The sequence below is a fragment of the Pseudorca crassidens genome, chromosome 7, assembly GCF_039906515.1.
Source record: "Pseudorca crassidens isolate mPseCra1 chromosome 7, mPseCra1.hap1, whole genome shotgun sequence".
NCBI classification, from domain to species: Eukaryota; Metazoa; Chordata; class Mammalia; order Artiodactyla; family Delphinidae; genus Pseudorca; species Pseudorca crassidens.
Genome location: NC_090302.1, coordinates 64,497,418 through 64,525,271, shown reverse-complemented (window position 1 = coordinate 64,525,271; position 27,854 = coordinate 64,497,418). Strand labels below are relative to the sequence as shown.

At 38.5% G+C, this 27,854-nt stretch overlaps 1 protein-coding gene across 2 annotated transcripts in view; it reads left to right on the top strand.

Annotated features, from left to right (window-relative positions):
• TTC39B (tetratricopeptide repeat domain 39B) overlaps positions 1–27,854 on the top strand; it is a 148,640-nt gene that overhangs the window by 81,071 nt on the left and 39,715 nt on the right. For both annotated transcript variants that reach the window (XM_067744417.1, XM_067744416.1), the window contains 9 exons: positions 2,531–2,662; positions 3,640–3,716; positions 9,389–9,456; positions 12,640–12,704; positions 23,195–23,300; positions 24,716–24,781; positions 26,328–26,436; positions 27,004–27,071; positions 27,157–27,216. In XM_067744417.1, coding sequence (XP_067600518.1) covers positions 2,531–2,662; positions 3,640–3,716; positions 9,389–9,456; positions 12,640–12,704; positions 23,195–23,300; positions 24,716–24,781; positions 26,328–26,436; positions 27,004–27,071; positions 27,157–27,216 — 751 coding nt within the window. The remainder of the gene's footprint in view (positions 1–2,530; positions 2,663–3,639; positions 3,717–9,388; positions 9,457–12,639; positions 12,705–23,194; positions 23,301–24,715; positions 24,782–26,327; positions 26,437–27,003; positions 27,072–27,156; positions 27,217–27,854) is intronic.

Sequence of the window (27,854 nt, the reverse complement as noted above, 5' to 3'; positions counted from 1 at the left end):
CCAAAAATAAATAAATAAGATAAATAAATTAAAAAAAAAAAAGAAATGGGTGTGGGAAGAACTAAAATATGGTAATCTCAGATGCTAAAAAGAAATTTAAGATAATAAAAATCTTACTGGGACTCCCTATTTATGTGATAAATCACTTAGGCAGTTTCATTTCAATTAATAGTACCTGTTAATTCTGATGATGTGGCAGCAAAACCTATGCTTCGCCTTCTTACTAGGCCTCACTTTGACTCCATGTACAGTGTGACTAGAGCTCGGCAGAAATAATCTTGCCTTGTGCCTCCAAACACAGTGTCTTACTTGGATGAAGCTTAGACCTCAGATAATAATTTCAAGACAGTTACGTGGGTACAGAGTGGGACTCTCATTCCTTTGAGGAGTCTGTAGGGTGAGCAGGGTGATGTGACTCTGGTCATTGCCTTTGAATCTTAGAAATTAATGTGCCTACTGAGGCTGTGGTAATTCTCAGACTTAGAAGAGCTGCGATCAGTTAGCATTTCAGAGGTTAAGAACAGATGATAAAATAGATGGTGAAGTCCCCGGCCTACGGAAATTGCCCAGGGCTGTCTCCACCCAGTGCTTGTCTCACATCCTCTACCTCAGGGGTTCCCAACTCCCGGGCCACAGACAGGTACTGGTCCCTGGCGTGTTAGGAACTGGGCCGCACAGCAGGAGGTGAGTGGCGGGTGAGAAAGTGAAGCTTCATCTGCGTTTACAGCCGCTCCCCATTGCTTGCATTACCGCCTGAGCTCTGCTTCCTGTCAGGTCAGTGGTGGCATTAGATTCTCATAGGAGCGCGAACACTACTGTGAACTGCGCATGTGAGGGGTCTAGGTTGCGTGCTCCTTCTGAGAATCTAATGCCTCATGATCTGAGGTAGAGCTCAGGGGTGATGCTAGCACTGGGGAGCGGCTGCAAATACAGATTGTCATTAGCAGAGAGGTTTGACTGCACAGAGACCATAATAAATCCATGTGCCTGAATCATCCAGAAACTCCTCCACCCCAACCCCTTTTGTTCGTGGAAAAATTGTCTTCCACGAAACTGGTCCCTGGTGCCAAAAAGGTTGGGGACCGCTGCTCTACCTTGCCTGTATCTGCCTTTTTCCTTCTGTCCTTCTTAGTCCTTCAGACCTCTCTGTCTGTCTGTCTCTTCATCTTCTGTCTCTATATCCCTCTGTCTTCCTCTCTCCCTCCCTCTCTTTCTCTCTCCTGTTGTTCTCTCCTCTCTCAATCTGCCTGCCTGTCTCCTTTGTTTTTTATTCAAAAAGTCTCCATTTTTTCTCCTTCAGTGACACCCAGCTGGTCATAATATGGAATGAAAATAAATGAGAGTCTTACACTTAGTCAAGTTTTATATTCTCTGATCTTTATGCATGTTTCACTGTTAAACATACGTTTTTCCCACTTGAATACTTTTTTTTCCCCTTGGAGAAGCTTTTGGTTTAAAATGTGGGGTTTATATAACATTGTAAATCAACTACACTTCAATAAAAAAATTGTTTTTTTAAATGTGAGGTTTAAAACCACAATTGCTGATTCACTTTGGGCTCCTCTTATTCCTTTTTTTTTCTTTCTTTTTTCTTTTTTTGAATAGCCAGTGCCCTCACTGTTTGGGACTAACTGCAAATTACCAAAGGTTGTTTAGACTGTTTCTTGGGGGGAAGTATATTGTGGCTTGTATTTGTTTTGCAGAGCAGCAAAAAAAAAGTATTTTAAAAATGTATTTGATTAAAAAATAAAACCATGCATTAATATTGTAGATCTTATAAATAACTAATTAACATAGCTTAAGAAGTTTTGAGGAAAGAGATGGTGAGGTTTTCATAGCCTGAGAGTCTGGGATGTGCCATCCATTCAGACTGAATGTCCTTAAGAATCGAACGCATAACTCGATAATTTGAATTATCCAGAACTTTAATCAGGATTCCCAGATAATGGGATTAGATTCGGTAAGAGATCTACCATGAATTTTTGTCTGGGCCCTTTGTGGCTGACCTAACTTATTGCAAAAGTCTTGCTTCCTCGTGGCCTCTGGCTGGGAGAAGGGAGGGGATGATTTTAAACAAGACTTACCTTTCAAAAACCATATCAGAATTTCTCTGTCACAAACTGTGTTTCCAGTGGCCTCTATTTTAGCACTTATTTCAGAGCAAAAGACGGTACACTGCTTCTTGTACAACTGGGAAAAATTGGGTTTGCTTTGAAACATTTTCTAGGAAATGAGTCAGCAGGCTGCCCCCTTGTGCTCAAACAGGGAACAGCATATGCCGCACTCTGCTTCAACCTGGAAAGTTTTGTGCTGCCTGCGTGGGCTTGAATTGGAAAGTCCTCAGAGTTTGAGTTCTTTAGGGCATGTCTTTCATAGTCCATATTATTTCAGTGATCATGGTGAAGGAGTAAAAGTCGTTACTGTGAAAGTCACGTCATGGGTTTACTAGAATTTCTTGTGATTAGTTTCAGATGAGACCTGAATGCCTTTCAGTTGAATTGAAATGTAGTAATTTCCGTGTTCTCCCCAGGGCTAAGGACAGCATGTACCATGCCTTGGGCTACAGTACCATTGTGGTGCTGCAGGCCGTCATGACCTTCGAGCAACAGGACATCCAAAATGGCATTTCTGCCATGAAGGACGCCTTACAAACTTGCCAAAAGTATGAGCTGAGTAATTAAATACTTGAGACACGCCTACAAGCCTTTCTGTCTGTGTGACAAAATGGATGCACTTAGCCTGACAGAGAGCTCTGTTGGAAGTTGGCCACGGTTATAGAAAAGGACTTGAGCATCACAGGTTCCTGGTCTCATGTAGTTTTATGTACGGGAGATAAAAATATTTCCACTAAAGAATTATAGTAGGATGCTGGGATGGCGGAACACGTGGCATCTGTATCTTCCACTTTTCTCGTTGGTACTTGAACTACCGAGAAGGGCTGAGGATTTCAGTGGGATTAGCAGCAAGCATCTCTCGGGGTCCCCCTGGTGGAGCGTTTAGGTACCACATGCCAAGCCAGGCCAAGCAAGGAGCATTCTTCTTTTATGTGGGAAATGCTGCGAAGTCAGAAGGGAGTCTTTTATTTGTCCAAATAGACATATTTAAACACTTTTGCTTGGTGTAAATGACATGGAATTTCAGTTTTATTTTAATCTTTGTGTGTATAGGAAGCTCCTAGCAAAAGCTGTTAACTAGCATTGGTGAATTTTAACATTGCTGAAATTATGTCCTCTTGTAATTATGTTTCCAGCCCCTCAAGGGAAGAGAGTTTCCAAACACTGCACTCTAACTCCATTCTTAACCCGTGACGAGGTGACCCTTAACAACAGAAATACTGATTTTAGCCATAGAGATCAGGGAAGGTGCATGACAGGGTTAGTATTGACTGTTACGTGTATGTTTGTCCATGCACTTGTTCAGTAAGCTTGGGTTAAATGCCCACAGGATGCCAGTGCTGGGAGCCGGGTGTGCAGGGTTCAAAAGGGTGGTCTCTGCCCCAGAGATTTTAGGGTTTAGAGTTCTCTTTTGGTGACTCTTTGGTGTGATTGTGACTGAAATGAATGTCAAATGAAAATGAGCTTGATTATTGTTATTTTCTTCTTTCTACTTCCCATCTCCCCTTCTACTTATTCTCTGCAGATACAGGAAAAAATGCACAGTCGTAGAATCTTTCTCAAGTCTTCTTTCTAGAGGATCATTGGAACAGCTGACTGAAGGTAAGAGGCCTTTAAAAGGTTTTTTTCCTTTCTTTGAAAAACTAAAATGTGGTCATGCTCATAAAATTCAACACTTAAGTGTATAATATAAAGTAAATGGAATGTCTTTTTCTCTTCCCCATAATACTCACCCTCTAGAAGTAACCACTGTTAACAGTTGGTTTTCAAGCCTTGCAGACTTTTCTGTGTACATGTACAAATATATACAGAAGGTACACATAGGATTTTTGTAGTTTTTCATTTTTTGCTAATGTAGAATCATGTGATACATGTTAGGCTACAATGTAATTTTTGGCAATTGACTTTTTCCATGTCAAGACATATAAATTGTACCTCATTCTATTTAATAGCTATTTAGTATTCCTTAGGACAGGTGCCACCAGTTACTTACTTTGTCTCTATTGAAGGGCAGTTACATTGTTTTTTTCGCTATTACAAATAATGCCTTCATGCATTTTTGTAAGTATTTCATAGGATAGATTGCTAGAAGTGGAATTACTGGGACTATTTGAAAATAGAAAACATTTATAGATATTGACAGTTTTTTCTACAAAAAATTAGGTCAGTTTATATTCTTACCACCCGTGTACAAAAGTTTCTATTTTTCCGCAAGCTATTAATTTTTTCCTCAAGGTCAAAGTAATTTTGATACCTTTAAAATAATGATGATGTTTCACAGTATGGAAGATGTTTGGTTTGTGGACATTTAGGAATATTCAAGAATCCAGGAATCTCTGCAGCATTTGATCAGATGGCTGGGAGGAAATGACTCCTTTTGCTGTCAGTTGCTTGATATTCCACAGAGATTAGGACAGAAGTTCTATGATCAGCCTGTTTTATTAGTGTTATTCTCTAGTCAGGATGGTTTATAAGAAAGGAGCATCCCAGTACACCTGTAGAAGAGAAAATAACATCTTTCAAATGAGGCCATGGTAGAGTAAAGCTTCTGCCGTCCAAGGAGCATTTGTGCCTGTGTTGTCATTGTCAAATTTGTTCTCTGGAAGAGGTAACACAAAATCGTTACAGTAGCTGTAGCCGATTAAGGCAGGAGCAATTCTGGATACATCTGTCTGTCATTCCTAGTGGTCAAGTGTGTGCCAGACACATTTTTGAGTGTGTTTCATTATGAAGTTTTGTTTGCTTTGTTAGAAGAGTATTATCAACTTGTTATGGACATTGGAGAACTTGGGCTCACTAGAGTGTTGATAACAGAGGATTACAAGACTTGTTCCAAAAGGTATGATGCTGGCCCTGCAGCTGTCATACAGCAGAGTAGATTCACTGGTTCCTCCAGGCAGCTGAAGCCGATCATCTTTTTCTCCAGAAACTGACCTCCAAGGACCCTTAAGAGTTTATTTATCCCCTTGATATCAGATAGACTATGTTTTCATATTTTTCATCTTAGGGCCATTTATGTAAATTGGCCCCAGGAGACCTAAAGTCCACTAAAGTAGGTCAGTGGGAAATTAAATGGGCCCCAAAGAAATTTGACTCATTTATATTCTTCTGTTTTCCTCTATATGGCTTCTCTCCAGTGGCCCATTTCCCCCTGCCTCCCTTTTTCTTTGCAATATAAAGCCTGGCATTTGAGATTCTTTTTTAACCTTAGTTTACAAAAGAATGGCATGGTATTATTGGTATAAATATGAATAATAATAATAACTTAAAACATAATAATGCCCTATTTTTTTTTTTTTTTTTTTTTGTGGTACACGGGCCTCTCACTGTTGTGGCCTCTCCCGTTGTGGAGCACAGGCTCCGGACGTGCAGGCTCAGCAGCCATGGCTCACGGGCCAGCCGCTCTGTGGCATGTGGGATCTTCCCGGACCGGGGCACGAACCCGTGTCCCCTGCATCGGCAGGCGGACTCTTAACCACTGCGCCACCAGAGAAGCCCAATGCCCTATTTTTTAAAGGCACTCTCTATGTGTGAGACACTGTCGTTGATGCTTTCCTTAGCATTGTCCAATCTAACCTGTGTAACCTCCTTTTTATAGACTAGAAAGTGATGTTCAGAGAGATTAGACAAATGATCCCAGATTACCTGCTTAGCAGAGCAGAGTTCAAACCTGATCTGCCTTTCCCTAAGCCACATACCCCACACCTTCTCCTGTAGTTGGGTAGAAAAGGGCACGAAATGTGTCACATATGGATGAAGGAAATGTTGAATTATTTCTGTGTCAGACATCTTGAAAATAGATGGTACTGTTCTTTTTATTCTGTCTTTGGGCGTGGCATATTTAGAAGTATTGAAAAATAAACAGCAATGAGATACCACTACACACCTATGAGAGTGTCCAAAATCTGGAACACTGACAACACCAAATGTTGGTGAGGATGTGGAGGAACAGGAACTCTTATTCATGGCTGGTGGGAATGCAAATGGTACAGCCGCTTTGGAAGATAGTATGGTAGTTTCTTACAAAACTAGGAGCTGAAAACTTGTGTTAACCCCAAAATCTGCAAATGAATGTTTATGGCAGCTTTATTCAGAACTTGTCCTTCAATAGGTGAATGGATAAATAATAAAGTGTGGTACATCCAGACAGTGGAATATTATTCAGTGCTAAAAAGAAATGAGCTATCAAGCCATGAAAAGACGTGTAGGAGCCTTAAATGCATATTCCTAAGTGAAAGACACCAATCTGAAAAGGCAACCTACTGTATGATTCCAAGCATATAAGATTCTGGAAAAGGCAAAACTATGGAGACAGTAAAAAGGTCAATGGTTGCCAGGGGATGAATAGGTGGAACACAGAATTTTTAGGGCAGTGAAAAATACTGATACCATAATGATAGATACATGTCATTATACATTTGTCCAAACCCATAGAATGTGCAACACCAAGAGTGAAGGCTAATGTAAACTGCGGACTTTGGGTAATTATGATGTGTCAGTGGAGGTTTGTCACTTGTAACAAATGTACCACTTTGGAGGGCATGTTGATAATGGGAGAGGTTATGCGTGTTTTGGGGGGAAAGGGATATATGGGAAATCTCTGTACCTTCCCCTCAATTTTTCTGTGAACCTAAAACTACTCTTAAAAAATAAGGTCTTAATTTAAAATTTATGAAAATAAATCAGGCTGTGACTTGAACCTATTCTGAAATAAGGTTTATTTAGACTTTTATGTCTGAAGGCATGCTTAGCTGACAGTTCAGTGCATAATGAAGATATTTCCTTCCGTGAACTGAGGAATTTGTAATTAAAAGATGTTCTGGTAGGTACCTATTTGTAAATGCCAAATGTCTAATTTTGAGAGCTAAGGGCTGCCCAATATAAATCAATCAGAGTGAAGAAATAAGACTTTTATAAATTAAATTGCATTTATTCCTAATGAGTTTGGCTGTTGCTGCAACCCAAACAGACTTTGTGTTCAAGGGAACATGTCAAAACATTGTGGATTTAGGGTGCACTTTGTTTTTCCTCTTGGTAATTTCCATTTCCATCCTTGAATGGCTGGTTTTCTGCAGGAGCGAGGATATTTAATTAAACTTTTTGTGGGTTTAACATGGGACACACCCATTCTTCCTTCCTCATGGCTGGCATATTGCCCTAAATGGCTTTCAAATTGCCTTTAAAAACCGACGTTTATATACAGTGCTTAGGATGTGCAAGGAATTTCATATGAAGATTCCTTACGTGCAGAATACAGAGTTCAAACTTTCTTCCCTTTTATCTCTGGCTTCTTGTTACGTCGTTTGTGCTGCTCTTTGCCTTGTCCATCTTTAGCTTAACTCTGATCCATCTGCCCTTCTGCTCAGATGTCTGCAAGGACTCACCATTGTCTACCAAATGAAGCCCAGACTCTGATATTCAAGGTCGTCCATAATTCAGCCCCGACTTACGTTTCCAGGCCCATTGCCCACTCGTCCCTGTACACACCTCGTGCTTCAGCCAAAGGTGCACCGCTGGACTTGCCACGCAGGGCTCCGTGCTCCTTGCCTTTGCTCGTGTTGCTTCTCTCCCAGCAGCCGCTTCCCTGCCTTCTTGGCACACGCCCCAAGCCAGCCATCTGGGTTACTGAGCAGGCTTTCAAAGTGAATAATTACTAACAATTCCCACTTTGTTACAAGTTTCCCTGGAAGGAGGATATTCAAGTGAGTCTGTAAAAATAAAAGTTACCAGTTTTTCTCCCACTGAACACACGGAGAAAATTCAGGGGCACACTTGGAGGTGAGGTGTTCCGAAGGACGGAGACTGTGGCTGCTGATGCTGCCAGACTGCGCGGGGGCCACAGCTCCTCGACTTTGGCCTATTGTGCGTCTGGCCCCATCTTATGTGTGCTGTTGGAAGATCTTAGCTGCATTGTTGCTTCTTTGTAAATCAGCCTTTGGAGTATGAGCGTGGCAGGAAGGTGAACCTGTTTGTGAGAACTAGTAGTGTGTGTGTGTGTGTGTGTGTGTGAGTGTGTGTGTGACTGTGTGTGTGTGTGTGTGAGACTGTGTGTGTGTGTGTGTAAGTGAGTGTGTGTGTGTGTGGTCGGGAGGGGTCCTGTGTGTGTAAGTGAAAGCAATAAAGCACTAGTTCTTATCCAGTTAGATTCAACAATGTTCCCATTAACACAGAGATACCCCGTTTTTCAGTTACTTACATCACATAAAGATGTTCTACTTTCTGAACTTTTGGCAAAAAGCATGACATGGACCAAGGGCAGTAATCTTAGTGAAAGTAGCTGATGCATATTGAGGGCTTACTCTGCCCAGTGAGCTTCACAGGCAGCACCTGGTTGAATTCTTCTGCTCTGAAGTAGAGATGTCATTAGCTGGACTTTAGGAACAAGGAAACCAGCAGAGAGAGGGAGGGTAGCTTGCTCGAGGTTCTACAACTAGTAGCTCATTTCCTTAAATAACACACCAGTTTGCATCCCATGGATAAAACGGGAATCTGCTGATTTTGTTTATGCAAAAAAAAAAAAAAAAAAGAAAATGCAAAGATTTCTCCCTCCCCAATCTCTGCAGGTATCATGGATAGGCCACGTGTTTTGGGGCACTCCACGTGTCCCAGGGATACATACGTAGTTTTATGTAGCCCTTTTGTGAGTGTCTTGTTCCTGCACTAGATATCTCAGTGATCCAAATAGCCCCAAACTGTGCTAGTGTGAACTTTTTTACATCAAGTCTTTCCTGAATGAGGAGTCATGAGTTGGGCATGCAGGCCAGTTCTTTTTCCTAGAACCCTAGGGAATTACTGCTTTCTTTTCAAGTTAATAGCATGCCTAACCATTGTCATGACTATCATGCCTTCATGTTTTAGAAGGTAGAATTAGTATATTTAAGTTAGATTTCCAATCTATAACTGTGTTAAACTTGCCTGTTCCCGTTAAGTTAAAAGATAAGTTGTTTCCTTTTTTCCAAGAAGTGCTTTTACTTTTGCTTTTTACATTTTGGTGAGCTGAGTTTGGGTCTTTGACACCAGGGGCCCGACTCTTGGCAGTTATATGTGAATGGAGCCAAAGATAACTTCCCCGAAGCATTTCATGCATTCTGGAAGATTCTTGCTGAGGGCCTGAGAACTGAGGTCAGCATTCCACTTTTATGGAAGCACCAAAGCAACCTAGGTTTTTATTGTCTCCCTTGGGCTCATTTATCTACCCGTCTTTTCTGAACATCTCAGAGCAATTACTGTGGATATGGGATTTTCCTTAATATATTTTTATTTGTCTTTAATAGAGGAAATGCATGCCGAAATCTGTTATGCCGAGTGCCTCCTACAGAAAGCAGCCCTCACGTTTGTGCAGGTAATGAACATTTGGCTTAGAATCAGCGTCGCCCGGGAAGCCTGCCAAGTACGACATAGAAGAAATGTGGCTCATTCTATGTCAGTGCTTCGGTTCTTCTGACTTAGAGTCGTAGTGGAAGATATTTGTCATTACTGATAAACTTTGGCTGAAAGAAGACCCTGGTTTTTTTTTTTTTTCCTACTCAAATGCACTTAAAATTCTGTTTTGAACTTCGCTTTATTGGCAACCACTGCCTTTTGAAGAAGCTGCCTTGCAACTACCTCACCTGATTTCAGGCTGCTGCTCCGTATGAGAACTGTGAGGGTATCCCTCTTCGTGCTTGCTAATGGTGGAGGGCTGCACACGGGAGTGACCGGCTGCAGGAGGCTTCAGCATCCTTGGCTGTTCCCTTCTTGCATCAGATGCTTCAGCAAAGCTTAGTTATGCATGCGTCGAGAGCCAACCTTCCCGTGTATACCTCAGATTTTATTTCCCCGCTCTTTGTATTTTCATTCCCCTTTCTTTTATTTCTTATTTTGGAAGGGCAGTTAAAAAAAGTCACTAAACAAAACAATGACTCCTTTTCTCATGGGGCATTTAAATTTCACCTCCAGGAATTGTTACCATCAGTACCTTGCCTGTCATTGTAGCTTCCAGTTCTTCTAACAAATATGGATTTTAACATGGTGGCCACACAGGTGGCGGTGATGGATACAAGTGGGGTAGAAGTGGGGTGGAGATTGTAAGGGGGCAGAAATTCAACTGTAAGATGGAAAATCTTCCTCAATCTCAATGATTTACATTGAACTGAGAGTTGCTTTTCTCTTTTTCTGGAGGGTGACCCCTTAGGTTGGATTCTGGTTAAGTAAAATTAAGTCAATCTGGTGTAGGGCCCTGTTTCCTAAAACCCCACCTATTATGACGGCTGGTTGAAAACAACAGTCTTACTGCCTCAGTAAACATAAGGCTAGTCACGGAGGCCCCCAGTTTTTTCTGATGTGTTTTTCAAATGATAATTTGATAATAAAATCATTGATTTGAAAGTTTTTTGTTTTTTATGTCTGGGGGGCTTGTAGTTCAGCATCTGGGAGCTATCCACGGCTCCCCTCTTCCTCATGCCTCTGTGTCCAGCCAGGCTCGTGGTCGTGCTGCTTTTACCTTTTCAAGGTTTATCAGCTCCGTCTCTTCCTCTTTATTCTGACTATAATTGTTCTAGTGGGGGGCTTGTCAGCTCTTCCCTAGACTGCATGGCAACCCCGGGACCTTCGGTCTGTAGTTTCTCTTCCCTCCAGCTCACTCTCCATTGTGCAAATGTGCACCCTCTCAAAGATGAGAATTTCACCTGGGCATGTCTCTGCTTCAGCATTTAGTAGCCCTCATTGACTATGGCAGTGGTTCTGTATCTGAATATCACACATGGGGAAGGCTTTTTCTAACCAAACTGGTATCTCCCCGCCAGTTCCCTACTCCCCTCTTACCAATGTCCTCAACTGCTACTGGCAGGTATGTTGCATACTTGAGTGGCACAGGTACAGCACAGGTAGCTTTCTTATTGCTTAGTCATTCCCTTTTTTGCAGTAGGTTTCTGCAGCAGTGCTGAGTTATATACGCACAGATGGCCAAGCCAAGCACACCAGGGTCTTGAATGCTTCCCTGAGCGTTTTTTTTTTTTTTTTTTTGCTTGCAAAATTCATACCTACCTTGCCTTCCTTCCTTCAGCTGGTTACTTCCCAATCTTTTTTTTGTGTGTGTGTATGTGTGTGCTTTAAGCATTGATGCTTCCAGGAGGCTTTTGTGGACCTCTTCACATCCCCGCCCACCTTTGTGCTGTCACGACATCCCCCACATGTCTCCATCCATGCATGTCTTCATCCCTTAGCGAGTTGTGTTGCTTTTGTCTGATTTTGTGTTTGGGTGCCTGCTGTAAAATAGGCATTCAGCAAATGTTTGGTGAATCCTGAAATGAAATATTCTTATTTGAGGCAGATTTGAATCCAATTGAAGAAATTCTTTCCTGGCCAGTATTGAAACTTGTGTAACCATAAGATTCCTTCAAATCAGAAAATAAACATTTAAATTGCATAGTGAATTTTACATTTATTGATTCTTTTAATAATTTAAAGATTAAGTATTTAAGTAACTGATGACATTAACAAACTAAAATTAGTTCTTCTTTTGTTTCGGAAGGATGCTCAAGTGCACAGGAAATCAATACCAGAGCATCTTTCTGATATTAACGGACTAGAAAAGCATGGGACTATCTCCATTAGCACCTTCTATTAGAGTAACATCTTCCAAGCAGTTATTATTTTTTAATTTTTATTATTATTTTTTTTTGCGGTACGTGGGCCTCTCACTGCTGTGGCCTCTCCCGTTGCGGAGCACAGGCTCCGGACGTGCAGGCTCAGTGGCCATGGCTCACGGGCCCAGCCGCTCCGCGGCATGTGGGATCCTCCCGGACCGGGGCATGAACCCGTGACCCCTGCATCAGCAGGTGGACTCTCAACCACTGCCCCACCAGGGAAGGCCTCAAGCAGTTATTTGATATGCTTTAATAGGAGACTCTTGGAATCCTAGAATGCTCACCCTAAAAAGGTCATTCATTTAGGCCAGCTGACCCAGTTTTATGGCTGATGACCATCAGGCCAAGAGAAGTGATCTCTTTTCCCCTAAACAGTATTTCATATAAGTGACAACAACTTTAGAATCCAGATCAGTTATCTGTGGTCTGGAAATGTATGTGAATGAAATTCACAATGTTAAATAGACTGCCTGCTAAAGTCCCCCCTAAAGAAGAACCATAATCCCATTACTTGGAGTAAGACAGACAGGAAAGTCCTTGGAGCATATCCTTAAAGTCAGCCATTTTGAATTCCATTGAACCCAGAAGAAAGTTGCTCAGTAGTTGATGATGTTTATTGAAGTACGTTTGGACTAACCTTTATGGCCCCAAATTGATGAGGATTACTTCCTTACTTCCTTAAAGTAATGCAAGGATTTAAGAAATGTTTCCTTTTTGTTGTCCTCTAACTTGGAAGAAAAATGACAAAAAAGCATTTCAGATGTAAAGCAAGAAGAATGGTTTAATTTAAAAATCATATCCTCAAAAGATAGTGTTTTGTTCTAATCATGCAGCTACACAGCTATGGGGACAGTTTAAGAATCTTTTGCTAAACGATCTAATTATTTAATTGTTTTCAGGATGAAAACATGATCAACTTCATCAAAGGTGGACTCAAAATTAGAACAAGTTACCAAATATATAAGTAAGTTAAAAATTAAGATTTATAAAAAATATTTTCACAGGGTTTGTACCTTTTGACCACGTTCTTGTGGTTTCTAAGTGATTCTTGTACTATGTACCATTTTGTACTTCAAAGTTCTCAGTCAGTATGACTATGTTTTTTAAAATTTCGTGTTGGTAAAAGTGCACTTGATTTTTGGCTTACTGAGGTGTATTCAATGCCATAGGACAACACAAGTTAAGTTTAAATGCAGTTTTAAAAGAAAAATAGCTGTAAAGAAAAGTACTTACATAATTTCTGATTAGATAATCTTAGTTTCTCTCTCCTAAAAACAATTTATAAATTTAAAATGACAGGTATGTACAGATATGTCTTTGGTCCAGACTCTAGAACATCACTGCTCCAATGAAGTTCTGCAATGATTCAGATGTTCAATTAAACTGGACCATAGTGTCATTCACATCTTCTATATCCTTACTGATTTTTATCTAGTTGTCCTATCCTTTACTCACAGAGTTAAAAATCTTCAGCTTTGATTCTGGAGTCATCCATTTCTCCCTTTAGTTCTGTCAGTATTTGCTTTGTATATTTAGAACCTCTATTATTGGGCTTATATATATTTTAATTGTTTTATCTTCCTAATGAATTAATCTTTCATCGTTATAAAATGTTCCTATGTAACTCCTTATAATATTCCTTGTCTTGAAATCTGTTTTGTCTGATATTAATAAAGCTACTCATGCTTTTTTATAATTAGTATTTGCATGGCATATATTCTTTTACTTTAAACCTATCTTTGTCTTTGTATTTAATTTGCATTTTTTGTAAACATGCTTAATTTGGTCTTGCTTCTTTACTCAGTGTGACAGTTAATATGTTTGTGAGTACCATTTTGCTTTTTTCCTTTGCCTTATTTGTCCCCCCCCTTATTTTTCTGCCTTCTTTTGCTTTAAATAAAAAAAAATATATGTATATGTATTCCAGTGGAATCCTTCCATTGTTTTCTTAGCTATAGCCCTCTTTAATTTTTTTAAGTGTTTGCTCTAGTGATTATAATAGCCTTCTTAACTTATCATAGTCAACTTAGAGTTAATATTGTACCATTGCACAAGTATAAGAACTTTGCAAAAGTATAGTTTCATTTACCACCTGTTGTCTTTTATACTATTCTTACAATAGTACACGTATGTATATTACACACCCCACAGTGGTACCCACCTTTCGCTTTAAACAATTTTATGTCATGGTCTTCACTATTAACCCATATATTTACCATTTTTGGTGTTCATTCATTCCTGTCTAATTTCAGACTGAAGCATTTCTTTTAAGATTTCTTACAGTGTGTGTCTACTTTCATCAATTCTCACTGTTTCATTTACCTGAAAACACCTTTATTATTTATTTATTTATTTTTTGTGGTACGCAGGCCTCTCACTGTTGTGGCCTCTCCCGTTGAGGAGCACAGGCTCCGGACTCGCAGGATCAGCAGCCGTGGCTCACGGGCCCAGCCGCTCCGCGGCATGTGGGATCTTCCCGGACCGGGGCACGAACCCGTGTCCCCTGCACCGGCAGGCAGACTCTCAACCACTGCGCCACCAGGGAAGCCCCATCTTCATTTTTTATTTATTTATTTTTTTGCGGTATGCAAGCCTCTCGCTGTTGTGGCCTCTCCCGTTGCGGAGCACAGGCTCAGCAGCCATGGCTCACAGGCCTAGCTGCTCCACGGCATGTGGGATCTTCCCGGACCGGGGCACGAACCCGTGTCCCCTGCATCGGCAGGCGGACTCTCAACCACTGCGCCACCAGGGAAGCCCACATCTTTATCTTTGAAGGCTGTTTTTGCTCAGTATAGTATTCTCGAGTTACAAGGTTTTCTTTTTCTTTTCTTCTTTTGCCCCTTTAAAACTGTCAATCCATTGTATTATAACCTCTATTGTTTCTGATCATAAGTCAGCTGTTATTTTAATTATTTTTCCCTTGTCTGTAATTTGTCATTTCTTCTGGCTGCTTTGAAGACTTGTATTTTTTATTCTTAGCACATTGACTGATGTGCTTAAGTATGACTTTGAGAAATGTGTAGCTATTATTTCTTCAAGTATTTTTTTCTGCTCCATTCTCACTTTTCTCCTTCTGAGACCCCAATTACATGTTAGTCACCTGATTTTGTTCAATAGGTCACTGAGCTGCTGTTCATTTAAAAAAATTGTTTTCTTCAGATTAGACATTATCTCAACATCTGGGCCGTCTTGGGGTCAGTTTCTATTGCCTGCTTTTTCTCCTGACTATATGTCATGTTTTTCTGTTATCAAGTCAATAATTTTTTGATTGTACACTAGATAGTGATACATTGTAGAGACTCTAGGTTCGGTTTTCTTTCTCAGAATAGTGCTGATTCTTGCTCTGGGAAGCATTTGACTTGACTAGACTTAGAGCCTATACTCTTAACTCTTTGGTAGTGGGCAGCATCTGAAATCTTGGTTCCATTACTTCTTCTGTCTTGTCTCTGCTTTTCTTTGGAGTTTCCCCAGTGCTCACATAGATCATGAATTAGCCAAGAATTTGAGAGGAGTTCTAACACTGATTTTGGTGTTTCCCTCCTATGTGGTTCTCTCCTATCTGAAAATTCCCCCATTACCTTATAGGTAATCTGGCAGATTTGAACTCTGTGCTCCTTTTGAAGCCAATAAGACTGGCTTTCTGTGTGAGTTCTAGGCATCCTGCACCAAGTGTACTAGGGAGTACTTCCAGGTGACTAGCCATATAAACTTAAGGTCCCTTCAAGAGTTGTTCTCTTTTTTCAAATTTCAACCCTTCTCCAGTTTCCCATTACTTTTTTTTTCAGTTTCCAGTGCCTACCAATATATTTTAAATATGCATTTTGCATTTTGTCCAGAGTTTATAATTGTTATCTGTGGGAGGGTTAATCTAATATAAGCCACCCTGCTATTACTGGAAGCAGAATGAAGATTTAGTATTTTAAGAGATGCTTTTACCCAACATGATTTCATAAAATTATATTCCATTCAAAATCCTGGAAGGGAGTGGATTTGGGGAACCTGATATATTGTTTTTACTTTTCCTCTTGAAATATTTTTTAGAAGATATAAAAGAATGTTAAAGAGTTGATTGCTTTTTCAGTCATCAAAACTTAAAAACCAAAGGAATTAAAATAGTCTTGTAATGGCACAGAAATATATATCAGTGGAATGGAACATAGGGCTTAGAAACGTGTGTGTGTGTGTGTGTGTGTGTGTGTGTGCGCGCATACATGCGTGTGCATGCATGTGTGCGTGCACATCATGCATGCACTTCTGTGTACACACACGTACATTTACCAGCGAATTCAAAGCATACTAAAAACCTAACTAAACTAAACTAAAATCAGTGGGAAAATATGGGTACTTTAATAAATGGTTTTGGGAAAATTGGCTCTTCGTTTTGGAAAAAAGACTGTATAAAAGATACATTCCAGAGAGAAACAGTCAGCTCTACCCACCACCAGTCCCTACCATCAGGAAACTTGCACAAGCCTCTTAGATAGCCTCATCCATCAGAGGGCAGACAGCAGAATCAAGAAGAACTACAATCCTGCAGCCTGTGGAACAAAAACTACATTCACAGAAAGATAGACAAGATGAAAAGGCAGAGGGCTATGTACCAGATGAAGGAACAAGATAAAACCCCAGAAAAACAACTAAATGAAGTGGAGATAGGCAACCTTCCAGAAAAAGAATTCAGAATAATGATAGTGAAGATGATCCAGGACCTTGGAAAAAGAATGGAGGCAAAGATCGAGAAGATGCAAGAAATGTTTAACAAAGACCTAGAAGATTTAAAGAACAAACAAACAGAGATGAATAATACAGTAACTAAAATGAAAACTACACTAGAAGGAATCAATAGCAGAATAACTGAGGCAGAAGAACGGATAAGTGACCTAGAAGACAGAATGGTGGAATTCACTGCTGCGGAACAGAATAAAGAAAAAAGAATGAAAAGAAATGAAGACAGCCTAAGAGACCTCTGGGACAACATTAAATGCAACAACATTCTCATTATAGGAGTCCCAGAAGGAGAAGAGAGAGAGAAAGGACCAGAGAAAATATTTGAAGAGATTATAGTCGAAACTTCCCTAATGTGGAAAAGGAAATAGCCACCCAAGTCCAGGAAGCACAGAGAGTCCCATACAGGATAAACCCAAGGAGAAACACGCCGAGACACATAATGATCAAATTGGCAAAAATTAAAGACAAAGAAAAATTATTGAAAGCAGCAAGGGAAAAACGACAAATAACATACAAGGGAATTCCCACAAAGTTAACAGCTGATTTCTCAGCAGAAACTCTACAAGCCAGAAGGGAGTGGCATGATATACTTAAAGTGATGAAAGGGAAGAACCTACAACCAAGATTACTCTACCCGGAAAGGATCTCATTCAGATTCGATGGAGAAATGAAAAGCTTTACAGACAAGCAAAAGCTAAGAGAATTCAGCACCACCAAACCAGCTCTACAACAAATGTTAAAGGAACTCCTCTAAGTGGGAAACACAAGAGAAGAAAAGCACCTACAAAAACAAACCCAAAACACTTAAGAAAATGGTCATAGGAAAATACATATCAATAATTACCTTAAACGTGAATGGATTAAATGCTCCAACCAAACGACACAGGCTTGCTGAATGGATACAAAAACAAGACCCATATATATGCTGTCTACGAGAGACCCACTTCAGACCTAGGGACACATACAGACTGAAAGTGAGGGGATGGAAAAAGATATTCCATGCAAATGGAAATCAAAAGAAAGCTGGAGTAGCAATACTCATACCAGATAAAACAGACTTTAAAATAAAGAATGTTACAAGAGACAAGGAAGGACACTACATAATGATCAAGGGATCAATCCAAGAAGAAGATATAACAATTATAAATATATATGCACCCAACATAGGAGCACCTCAATACATAAGGCAATTGCTAACAGCTCTAAAAGAGGATATTGACAGTGACACAATAATAGTGGTGGACTTTAATACCTCACTTACACTAATGGACAGATCATCCAAACAGAAAATAAATAAGGAAACACAAGCTTTAAATGACACAGTAGACCAGATAGATTTAATTGATATTTATAGGACATTCCATCCCAAAACAGCAGATTACACTTTCTTCTCAAGTGCACATGGAACATTCTCTAGGATAGATCACATCTTGTGTCACAAATCAAGCCTCAGTAAATTTAAGAAAATGGCAATCATATCAAGTATCTTTTCTGACCACAACACTATGAGATTAGAAATGAATAACAGCGAAAAAGAAAAAAAACCACAAACACATGGAGGCTAAATAATACGTTGCTAAACAATCAAGAGATCACTGAAGAAATGAAAGAGGAAATCAAAAAATACCTAGAGACAAATGACAATGAAAACACGACAATCCAAAACCTATGGGATGCAGCAAAAGCATTTCTAAGAGGGATGTTTATAGCTATACAGGCCTACCTCAAGAAACAAGAAAAATCTCAAATAAACAATCTAACCTTACACCTAAAGGAAGTAGAGAAAGAAGAACAAAAAACCCCCAAAGTTAGCAGAAGGAAAGAAATCATAAAGATCAGAGCAGAAATAAATGAAATAGAAACAAAGAAAACAATAGCAAAGATCAATAAAAGTGAAAGCTGGCTCTTCAAGAAGATAAACAAAATTGATAAACCGTTAGCCAGACTCATCAAGAAAAGAGGGAGAGGACTCATCAATAAAATTAGCAATGAAAAAGGAGAAGTTACAACAGACACCACAGAAATACAAAGCATCCTAAGAGACTGCTACAAGCAACTCTATGCCAATAAAATGGACAACCTGGAAGAAATGGACAAATTCTTAGAAAGGTATAAGCTTCCAAGACTGAATCAGGAAGAAATAGAAAATATGAACAGACCAATCACAAATAATGAAATTGAAACTGTGATTAAAAATCTTCCAACAAACAAAAGTCCAGGACCAGATGGCTTCACAGGTGAATTCTATCAAACATTTAGAGAAGAGCTAACACCCATCCTTCTCAAACTCTTCCAAAAAATTACAGAGGAAGGAACACTCCCAAACTCATTCTATGAGTCCACCATCACCCTGATACCAAAACCAACCAAAGGTACTACAAAAAAAATTACAGACCAATATCACTGATGAATATAAATGCAAAAATCCTCAACAGAATACTAGCAAACTGTTCCTTCAGTAAGTCCGAAAGAGAAAAACAAATATCATATATTAACGCATATATGTGGAACCTAGAAAAATGGTACAATTGAACCAGTTTGCAGGGCAGAAATTGAGACACAGATGTAGAGAACACACTTATGGACACCAAGGGGGTAAAGCGGCGGGGGCTTGGGGGTGGTGGTGTGATGAATTGGGCGATTGGGATTGACATATATACACTGATGTGTATAAAATTGATGACTAATAAGAACCTGCTGTATAAAAAAATAAAATAAAATTCAAAAAATAAAAAAATGATACATTCCATATAGATTTGATATTAAAATATTTTTAGAAGAGTACAACCAAAACATAGGAAAGTCTTTTTATAGTCCTAAAGCACAAAGGCCTTTAAACTTTTGATTTATTTAAAAATTTTTCACTTTGAAATGATTCCAGAATTTTTACAAAGAATTATCATATATTCTTCCAATATACAAATGTTAACATCTTATGGAACCACAGTATAATTATTAAAACCAGGAAACGAACATTGATATACTATTATTAACTACTTCATTGACTTTACTCAAGTTTTTCTAATTGTCCCACCAGTGTCCTTATTCTGGTCCAGGATTCACTCCAGGATCCTGGATGTCACATTTAGTTGTTACGTCTCCTTAGTCAGTTTTAATCTGGAAGAGTCCCTCAGTCTTTCTTTGTCTTTCAGGACCTTGACATTTTTGAAGAATACTGGGCAGGTATTTTTTAGACCATTGCTCAAGGTGGACTTATCTAATGTTGCTTAATGATTAAATTCAGATTTTTCTATGGCAAGAATACTATAGAAGTGATGTGGTGTCCTTCTCAGTGTGTCATATCTGTAGATATATGATGTCAATTTCAGAAGCCTTTTAAAGTGTGACATAAAATCAGAAACCATAGAAGACTAACTTGACCAAATAAACATATAAATTTTCATCATGGCAAAAATATCCCGTAATAAAAAATACAAATAGAAATGTGATATAAATGACTCAGGGCAAATGACAGTGTGAGAAACTCATAAGTTGGTGGGGGTCTAAACTGATAGAGTTTTTATGAAGGATGTTCTGGCAGTATATACCAAAATTAAGAATATGCATTACCTTCCATCTCAGAAGTTCTTTTTCTAAGAATTTATCCTATGAACAGTTAGGATGGTATAAATATAGTTATAGTACTTGATATAGGAAAGTACTTGATGAAGGTATAAGAACACTTTAGCAGCATTGTTTGTAATATGGAATATTTTGAAACAACTTGAAAATTTAAGAATAGGAATTTGGTTAAATAAATTATTCCATAGAATGGAATAATATGCACTTGTTAAAGAATAAGGTAGCTTTCATGCATTTTCATGGAAAATTGTCAATATAATCTATTGAAGAGTATATACTGTGTGATCCCATTTGTGTTTTCTAAAGATTACATTCTTTGTAAAGCATAAAAACAACTAGAAAATTATGTACCAGGCTGTTAACAGTGACCGTCTCTCTGTGGGATGATTGTGTAGGGACACTTAGGGTTTCTCCATATTATTTGAGCATTTTGTAATAATCATCTATTATCAGCAAATAGAACATTTACACAGAAAATAACTCTGAACATAATATGCATATCCTGCCATCCTGTTGATATTTTGACATTTGAAGTTTTGTGCATGTATATAAGCATATATAATTATCTTTTTATACAGTGAGATTATATGCTTTGTGTCATTTTGAAATTTCTTTTTTCACTTCATGTCAGAAAATTTTAGATCATTAAGTATTTTTAATTCATCATGGCTTTTAATGGCTCCACAGTATTCCACTATTTGGATATACTACATGTGTATGTATAAATGTATGCATGCATGCAACTATCTTCATAACCAGTTTCCGGTTGTTGCCTATTTAGTTTGTTTATAAATTTTTATTATAGGTAGTAATACAGTATCTTTCCTTATAGGTTAAGTTTTGTGTGTATCCATGCTATTTCCTTAGAATAAAATTAGATTTGTTGGTTCAAAGGTATGCACGTGTGTAAGATTTCTGATATATATTGCAAAATTATTCTGAAGAATAATTGGATTGGCAAACTTTTTCTTAAAATACCAGACAGTAAGTGTTTAGGCTTGTGGGTTGTAAGATCTGTGTCCCAACTACTCAACTCTATGACCGCAAGTTGTAAGCAGCCATAGACTATAAGTAAATGGGTGTGGCTATGTTCCAATAGGTTGCCAACCTCTTTACTATAACTACCATTTTACCATAAATAAATGAATGTGTCTATTTGTTCTTACCTTTGCCAGCACTGGTTTTCTATTTAAAAAATTAAAATAATGGTTTTTATCACAAAAGTGGCATATATATTTTGGAAAATAGGAAAATGTGGATGAGCAAATATTAAAATACACACACACACCATATACTTATCACCCAGTAATTATGGCTGTTAACATCTTAGTATATATTCTTTCAGAATATTTTCTACATGTATCTAAAGATATATATATTTTTTAAACGAAAATGAGATCACACTGTATGTACTATTTTTTAACCTGCTTTTTTCAGTTAATGATGTTTACTTTTTCATGTCAACAAGTCTTCATTTCATATAACACTCAATCCATCTTCAAATTTTGCCTGTTGGCCCCAAATCTCTTTTACTGCTGGAATGTCAGCACCAGGATCCAACCCAAGACTGCCTTGAACATCCAGTGTTTATGTTCATTAAATACATCTTATTCTAGAAGAGTCTCTATATTCATGAGAGTTGTTGAAAAGCGCAACCCATTTGTCCTGCAGGATATGCACAGATTTGTTTGGTGGCTTCCTTGAGTTTTCATTTAGCTTGTTCCTTGTCATAGTCAGCTCAGGCTGCCATAACAAAATATCATACACTGGATGGCATAAGCAACAGAAATTTATTTCTTCACAGTTCTGGAGGATGAAAGTCCAAGATCTGGGTACCAGCATGATCAGGTTCTGGTGAGGACTCTCTTCTTGGCTTGCAGACAGCCACCTTCTCACTGTGTCCTCACATGGCAATGAGAGACCTTCCTCTTATAAGGCCACCAATCTTATCAGAGGAGGACCCCACCCTTATGACCTCATTTATCCTTAATTACTTCCTAAAATCTCTGTCTTCAAATACAGTCACACTGGGTGGGGGGATTAGAACTTCAACATATGCATTTGGGGGAAATATAGTTCAGTCCATAGCATTCCTGTAGCCCTTTATATTTCCTGTAAACTGGAAATTAGATTCAGGTTAGTTGCATTTGGCTAGAATACATCATAAGTGAAGTTGCATGATTTATAAGTGCATCACACCAGGTGATACATAATATCTGGCTATTTCTTACTACCTTTAAAAAATATATCTGTCGGTTTGATAAGCAATTTCTGGTTATTGCCAATTTTTACATCTTTGTCATTGTTTTCATCTGCATTTCTCTGATTAAGTATTTGCCTTTTGAAGATGTGAAGGGAAAGGGAAAAATGCATAGAAAATTAATTAAAGTGAGAAATCAGAAAGATTGGCTTGGATGGAAGAGGGAAAAATAAGAGGACAGTTGCAGGCAATTGTTATCGAGCTTGCTTTCCTCTTTCAATCTTTCCTAGTTGTGAGTTTTATTTTGGTCTATTTGAGACCATGGTGATCATGCTGAAATTCAAGTCTTTTTGTCAGTAGCACCTCAGTTACTCAGTGGAAGGTAGGTTGCTGAAGTGTGCACAACGGCTGAGAGACTGAGCATTCCTAGGAAGTCTCCTCTAACACATTGCTGGGAAACTGTGAGATCACAGTCCTGCGGTCCTTTGGCTCCTGAGTCATGCTTGCTGATATTTGAACCCTCTTTTGCTTTAAGCCCAGAAAGATTGGTGCTGATAAACAGTGTAGAAATGAGTGTGTCGTTATTCCTTAATGATGATTACCCAGTAGAGGGGTGGGATAGGGAGGATGGGAGGGAGGCTTAAGAGGAAGGGGATATGGGGATATATGTATGCATATGGCTGACTCACTTTGTTGTACAACAGAAACTAGCACAGCATTGTGAAGCAATTATACTCCAATAAAGATGTATTAAAAAATAAAATAAAATATCGGCAAACTGAAAAAAGAAAAAAAGTAAACGCAGCACAGCTTCATCCACTTAAAAATTCTCTAGTATTTTGGCTAATGACATTTATCTTATGGTTTGTAAATGCAAAATCTGACTTAAAATTAGTTTTCAGTGTCATATTAAACTTACAGTATAACTGTTTTCTTCAATCCAGAGAATGTCTTTCTATCCTGCACGTAATTCAGAAGAACAAAGTTGAGCAGCAGTTCTTCTATGAGTTTGAAGGTGGCGTCAAGCTTGGAATAGGGGCCTTTAATTTGGTAAGTGATCAGAAAGCAACCAGAATCTTTTGTACAAGAACCTTAGGTTTTCAGTGCCTCTGCTACTGCATTTGAACCTCACCCTGAACCACTAACTGGGTTTGGTTGGCAAGTGGCTACAGTGGGATCAGTTTTCTTGTGCTGTGAACCTGTGGGGGCTTTGGCCAGAATGTGCTGTAAAGTTCTGCACATGCTCAGAATAGTTTTCGATTGTATAATAAGGGAAGCATGCAGCTCTCTGAATGGACTAGTAACATTTTTTGGTGATAAGGAGCTTGAAATTCAGTTCTATTTCCACATCAGAAATATTATTGCTATAGCAATGGTGGCTCTGAAATTGAAAATAGGTGAGGGAACAATATAGTTTGAGGGATGATGAAGCTCTGGGGTAGATGAAGGGTTTGAGTAGATATCTGTCCAATTGCTATATTATTTAGATATTTTGATATTAAGGTTTGACTGGAATTGGTGAGAAAATTAAGTGGTAAAGGGACACATAAGTGTCCCTTTATAAGGGACACTTATGTGTGGGACACATAAGTGTCCCACACATAAGTGTATACACTACCGTGGCCGCTTTGTTCATGAGCCCATTGGTTGATGACAGAGGTGGCTGAGGAGAGAGGCTGGCTAGTGTCCACAAAATGAATCACCCTATCCACTTGATTATTAAAATCTTCCTCTGCTGAGGTCAGCCTTTGGTGAACATTCACATGGGACACAAATATCTTCACATTTTTTGCCCATTCTGAGATGTCTGTCCGTATACCTGTTTCCCAGAGCTCCTTGTCATCAGTTTTCCCATCATGTTCTTTCTAAAGCCCTGACCATCCAACCAAACCACTGGCAACCACCCATGAATCAGTAAATAATTACATATATGGCCATTTCTCCTTCCAGGCAAAGTGAACAAACAGGGCACTGCTCAAAGTTCTGCCCTGGGAGGACTTCCCTTTATCCTACTCTTTAGGGATGTCCCAGAGAGGGGCTGTAGTGCTGTAGGTGTCTACTTCTGGGTCATGCCTGCATATCTGAAGAATACAACAGACTTTTGCTTTTGGAAAAGGATGCTAAAAGAAACACTTTGGAGGTGGACACTGGGGATTATCTTCTCATCACTTTATCAACCCACATGAAAGGAGCAAGTGTTCTTTAGAGCATTCTGAAAAAGCCAGGTTTTTTGTTTTGTTTTGTTTTTAACTTTTTAGGTGTATTGTCTTAACTAAATGAAATTAAGTCACAAGTAATGATTATACTAGGTGCAGTATGTGGTGATTGAGACGTGTCCAGTGGTTTAAACTTGGTTCTAATTTTTCATATTACTGAATCATTAAAACTTGAAGTTGGTTAGAGTTTAACATTTATCTACAGTTAGATGTACTAACAGTAAGTACACTTGTATTTTTTTCTTACAGATGCTGTCCCTTTTACCAGCACGGATTATCAGACTACTAGAATTTATAGGATTTTCTGGAAATAGGGTACAAAATTAATTTTTTCTTAATTTTGACAAGGAAAATAAAAGTTATTTATTGAATGTGAGGGAAATACAACATGTCCTCATAGCTAGCAATTTGTTTTCAGAACAATGAAGAGGCATTGGGTCTTGATTATATTTTTCAGGAGTTAGAGATGGTTTTTCTATTGAAAGTTAAAAATTTTCATCTTTGTTATTTAAATTCTGGGATTAAAATTTATGTTTTACTAATATTGCTGCTTGCTGGATCTTTAGTACTCATGTGAGGTTAAAATATGCTTCCCTAACATTTTTGCAACCCCAGAGTTTCCTGCAAAACCAAGAAATTAGGCTAGATTTCCCTGTCTAACATTTTATGATTCGTATGGATCAAGCATAGTTGCAGTTCTTTTGGTTTTCCTTGTTTTTACACGTTTCACTACAAAACTAAGCAAGGAAATTTGTTTTCCATGAGTTTTGTTTGTTATTGTTCTGTGTGGTTGTTTTTGTAGTGTATAACATTTATTAATCATAGCACTCAATATGCTATTACCAGAGTTGCTTTATTGCAAAAGTTGTCCCTGTTAGTCCAGAGAGCAGGTTTTGAGAAATAGATGAGAACAGGTACAAGAAGCTGTAATTTTTTTCCCTATTTATTCCACTGTCTAGGTTCTCCATAAGTATTATGTATTTATGGTGATCCCTTCCTGATATGGTCTATCTATTCAGACTCTGTATTTCATCGTTACCCTTCCCCTCTACTATTCATCTTCCACCTTATTTCTTTAGTAGCTCCAACTTGCCCCTTGAATAAAGTCCAAACTATAGCATGGATTCAAGGGCCCTAGGATCTGACTCTAGCCAATGCTTCTAGCCTACTACCCATCCTTTTTGCTTCCCTAGTGTTCCTGCTAAACTGGGCAAATGGTTGTTCACCAGATAGACCCTGTGCTTTTCTGTTGCCATGCTTCTGCTGGTGTCTGTTTTGGATGTCCTCCCCAACTGGCATCCTCCCAAATAATGTCTCTTGAGAGCCTCTCCATCCATTAGGATTGAGATAAATGTCACCTATTCCACAAAGCTTTCTCTTATCTTCTCCCAACAAAGCTCAAGTATTCCTAACTTTCAGAATCATTTACTTATCTCTCTTATGGCCCTTGCCATATTCCAGTAAAATTATGTGTTCATGTACTACCTTCGCTATTTGATGGAAAGATCTTTGAAGACATAGAACTGTATATATTCATACCCACCGTAGCATTTTGTACTTAGATCCTCAATATGTTTTAATAAATTAATATTTATATAAGAGAAATACAGCATTTTCTATGAAATGAGCTCTACCTTTTTCTCTCCCTAAGATCACATGATATAAGAATTTGGGAGATTGTCTTATGCCAGTTTAAAATGTAAAATTTGCTTCTAGTTAGATACTACTGCTATTCTAAGCTCTTGAAAAATAAACCCCACCTTCCTGGAGAGTGGGGATCCATGAGCTAGCATTTTAAAGTCTCTGAATATGATGTTTCAATCATGCTCTTCTCATTCTAAAATGCCTCTAATTCCCATAGGAGTTGGGCATCCTGCAGTTACGGGAAGGTGCCTTAGGAAGAAGCATGAGGTCTCCACTATGCTGCTTAACTATGCTAGCTTTTCATACTTATATCTCCCTGATACTTGGTAAGGACTGGATTATATTTCACATCATTGAAAGTTGATTATCTTTCATCTGAGTAAGTAAAAATTTAGAAAAATCAGTAAGAGGTCGTAGTCTGTATTTACCTTTTTTTTGAGCAAAAGTGAAAAATTGTGACATTTCTCATAGTAACATTTGGCAGAGGGGGTGGAGGGTTTCTTTCATCAAATTCGTTGTAATCAGTTCTCAGCTAAAAAATTCTATAAAGCTTGTTTAAGGTGATCTATTTTTAGCATATTACATTTCTTTTTTTAGCAGAAAATTAAATTTTTGGTTAAAATAAGTTCAATATTGCTATTAAAACCAGAAATTTCAATTAGGAACTGAAGGCAACCACCTCTGCTCCTAAGAATTTGCCCTAGAGCTTTCTTAAACTAAAGTCATAGAGGAGACTTGTCTTCTTTTATTTCCCAAATATTAAAATGACAAATTAACAGTTTTCATGTTTTCCATGAATAGGTCTTGGCTATATTATAATGAAATTTGGAGAAATAGTTATACATGTCAACCACATTTCTTGAAGACTGAGGCTTTTCCTGTTAAATTTCTAGGTACAGGAGAAGTGAATGTTGTGGAAGCAGAGCGTCTCCTTGAACCCTACCTCCAGCAGTTTCCAAATGTACGCTTAGAATTTCAAGTGTCTTTTTCAACCATAATCAATCAACCAGGGTTGACCATTGAACAGTCTGTTTCTCCCTCCGCAGGGCTCCCTCATGTTGTTTTATCATGGCCGGATAGAGCTGCTGAAAGGAAATGTGGAAGAGGTAACTTATCTGAAGCGGTCATTTGGGGGGCTGTCTATATGGTGGAGTTGCGTAGTGCACCCATTCCAAATGAGCAAGTCCAGCTCTATGCACTAGACAGAAATAAAGGGAAAATATGTAATTAAAAAGCCAAAAGTTAATTGTGTGGATGCACTCTATGATATATAGTAAACTACTGAATATACTCTACATTTGCACATAAAGTACCTGAGGCAATTCAGGGTAGGATATAGAAATACAGTTGGGCAGTTTAAGGGGCTTTCAAAAATCTTTGACTACTATCCATCTCGGTATTACATATTGGCTTTGGAATCTTGCCCCTGCATAAAGGTCACTCCACTGTACTACATGTGTGCTCCCCATCAAAGGAAATTATTCACTAATTCCCTTGAAGAAGAAGAGTGAATAGCCTTTTATATAAATATACTCATGAACAATTTTCTTCTACACAAATGGGGTCAAACATGTATTTTTCCTTGATTTGATTTTTTTCTACTTACAATACATCTTGGATTTCTTTCCAGGTTAGTATTTCTAAATCTTCCTCATTCTTTTTGATGGCTGGGTTTCATTCAATGAGATGGATATACTGTACTTACTAAAGCAGCCCACTATTGATAGACATTTGGCTACTATAC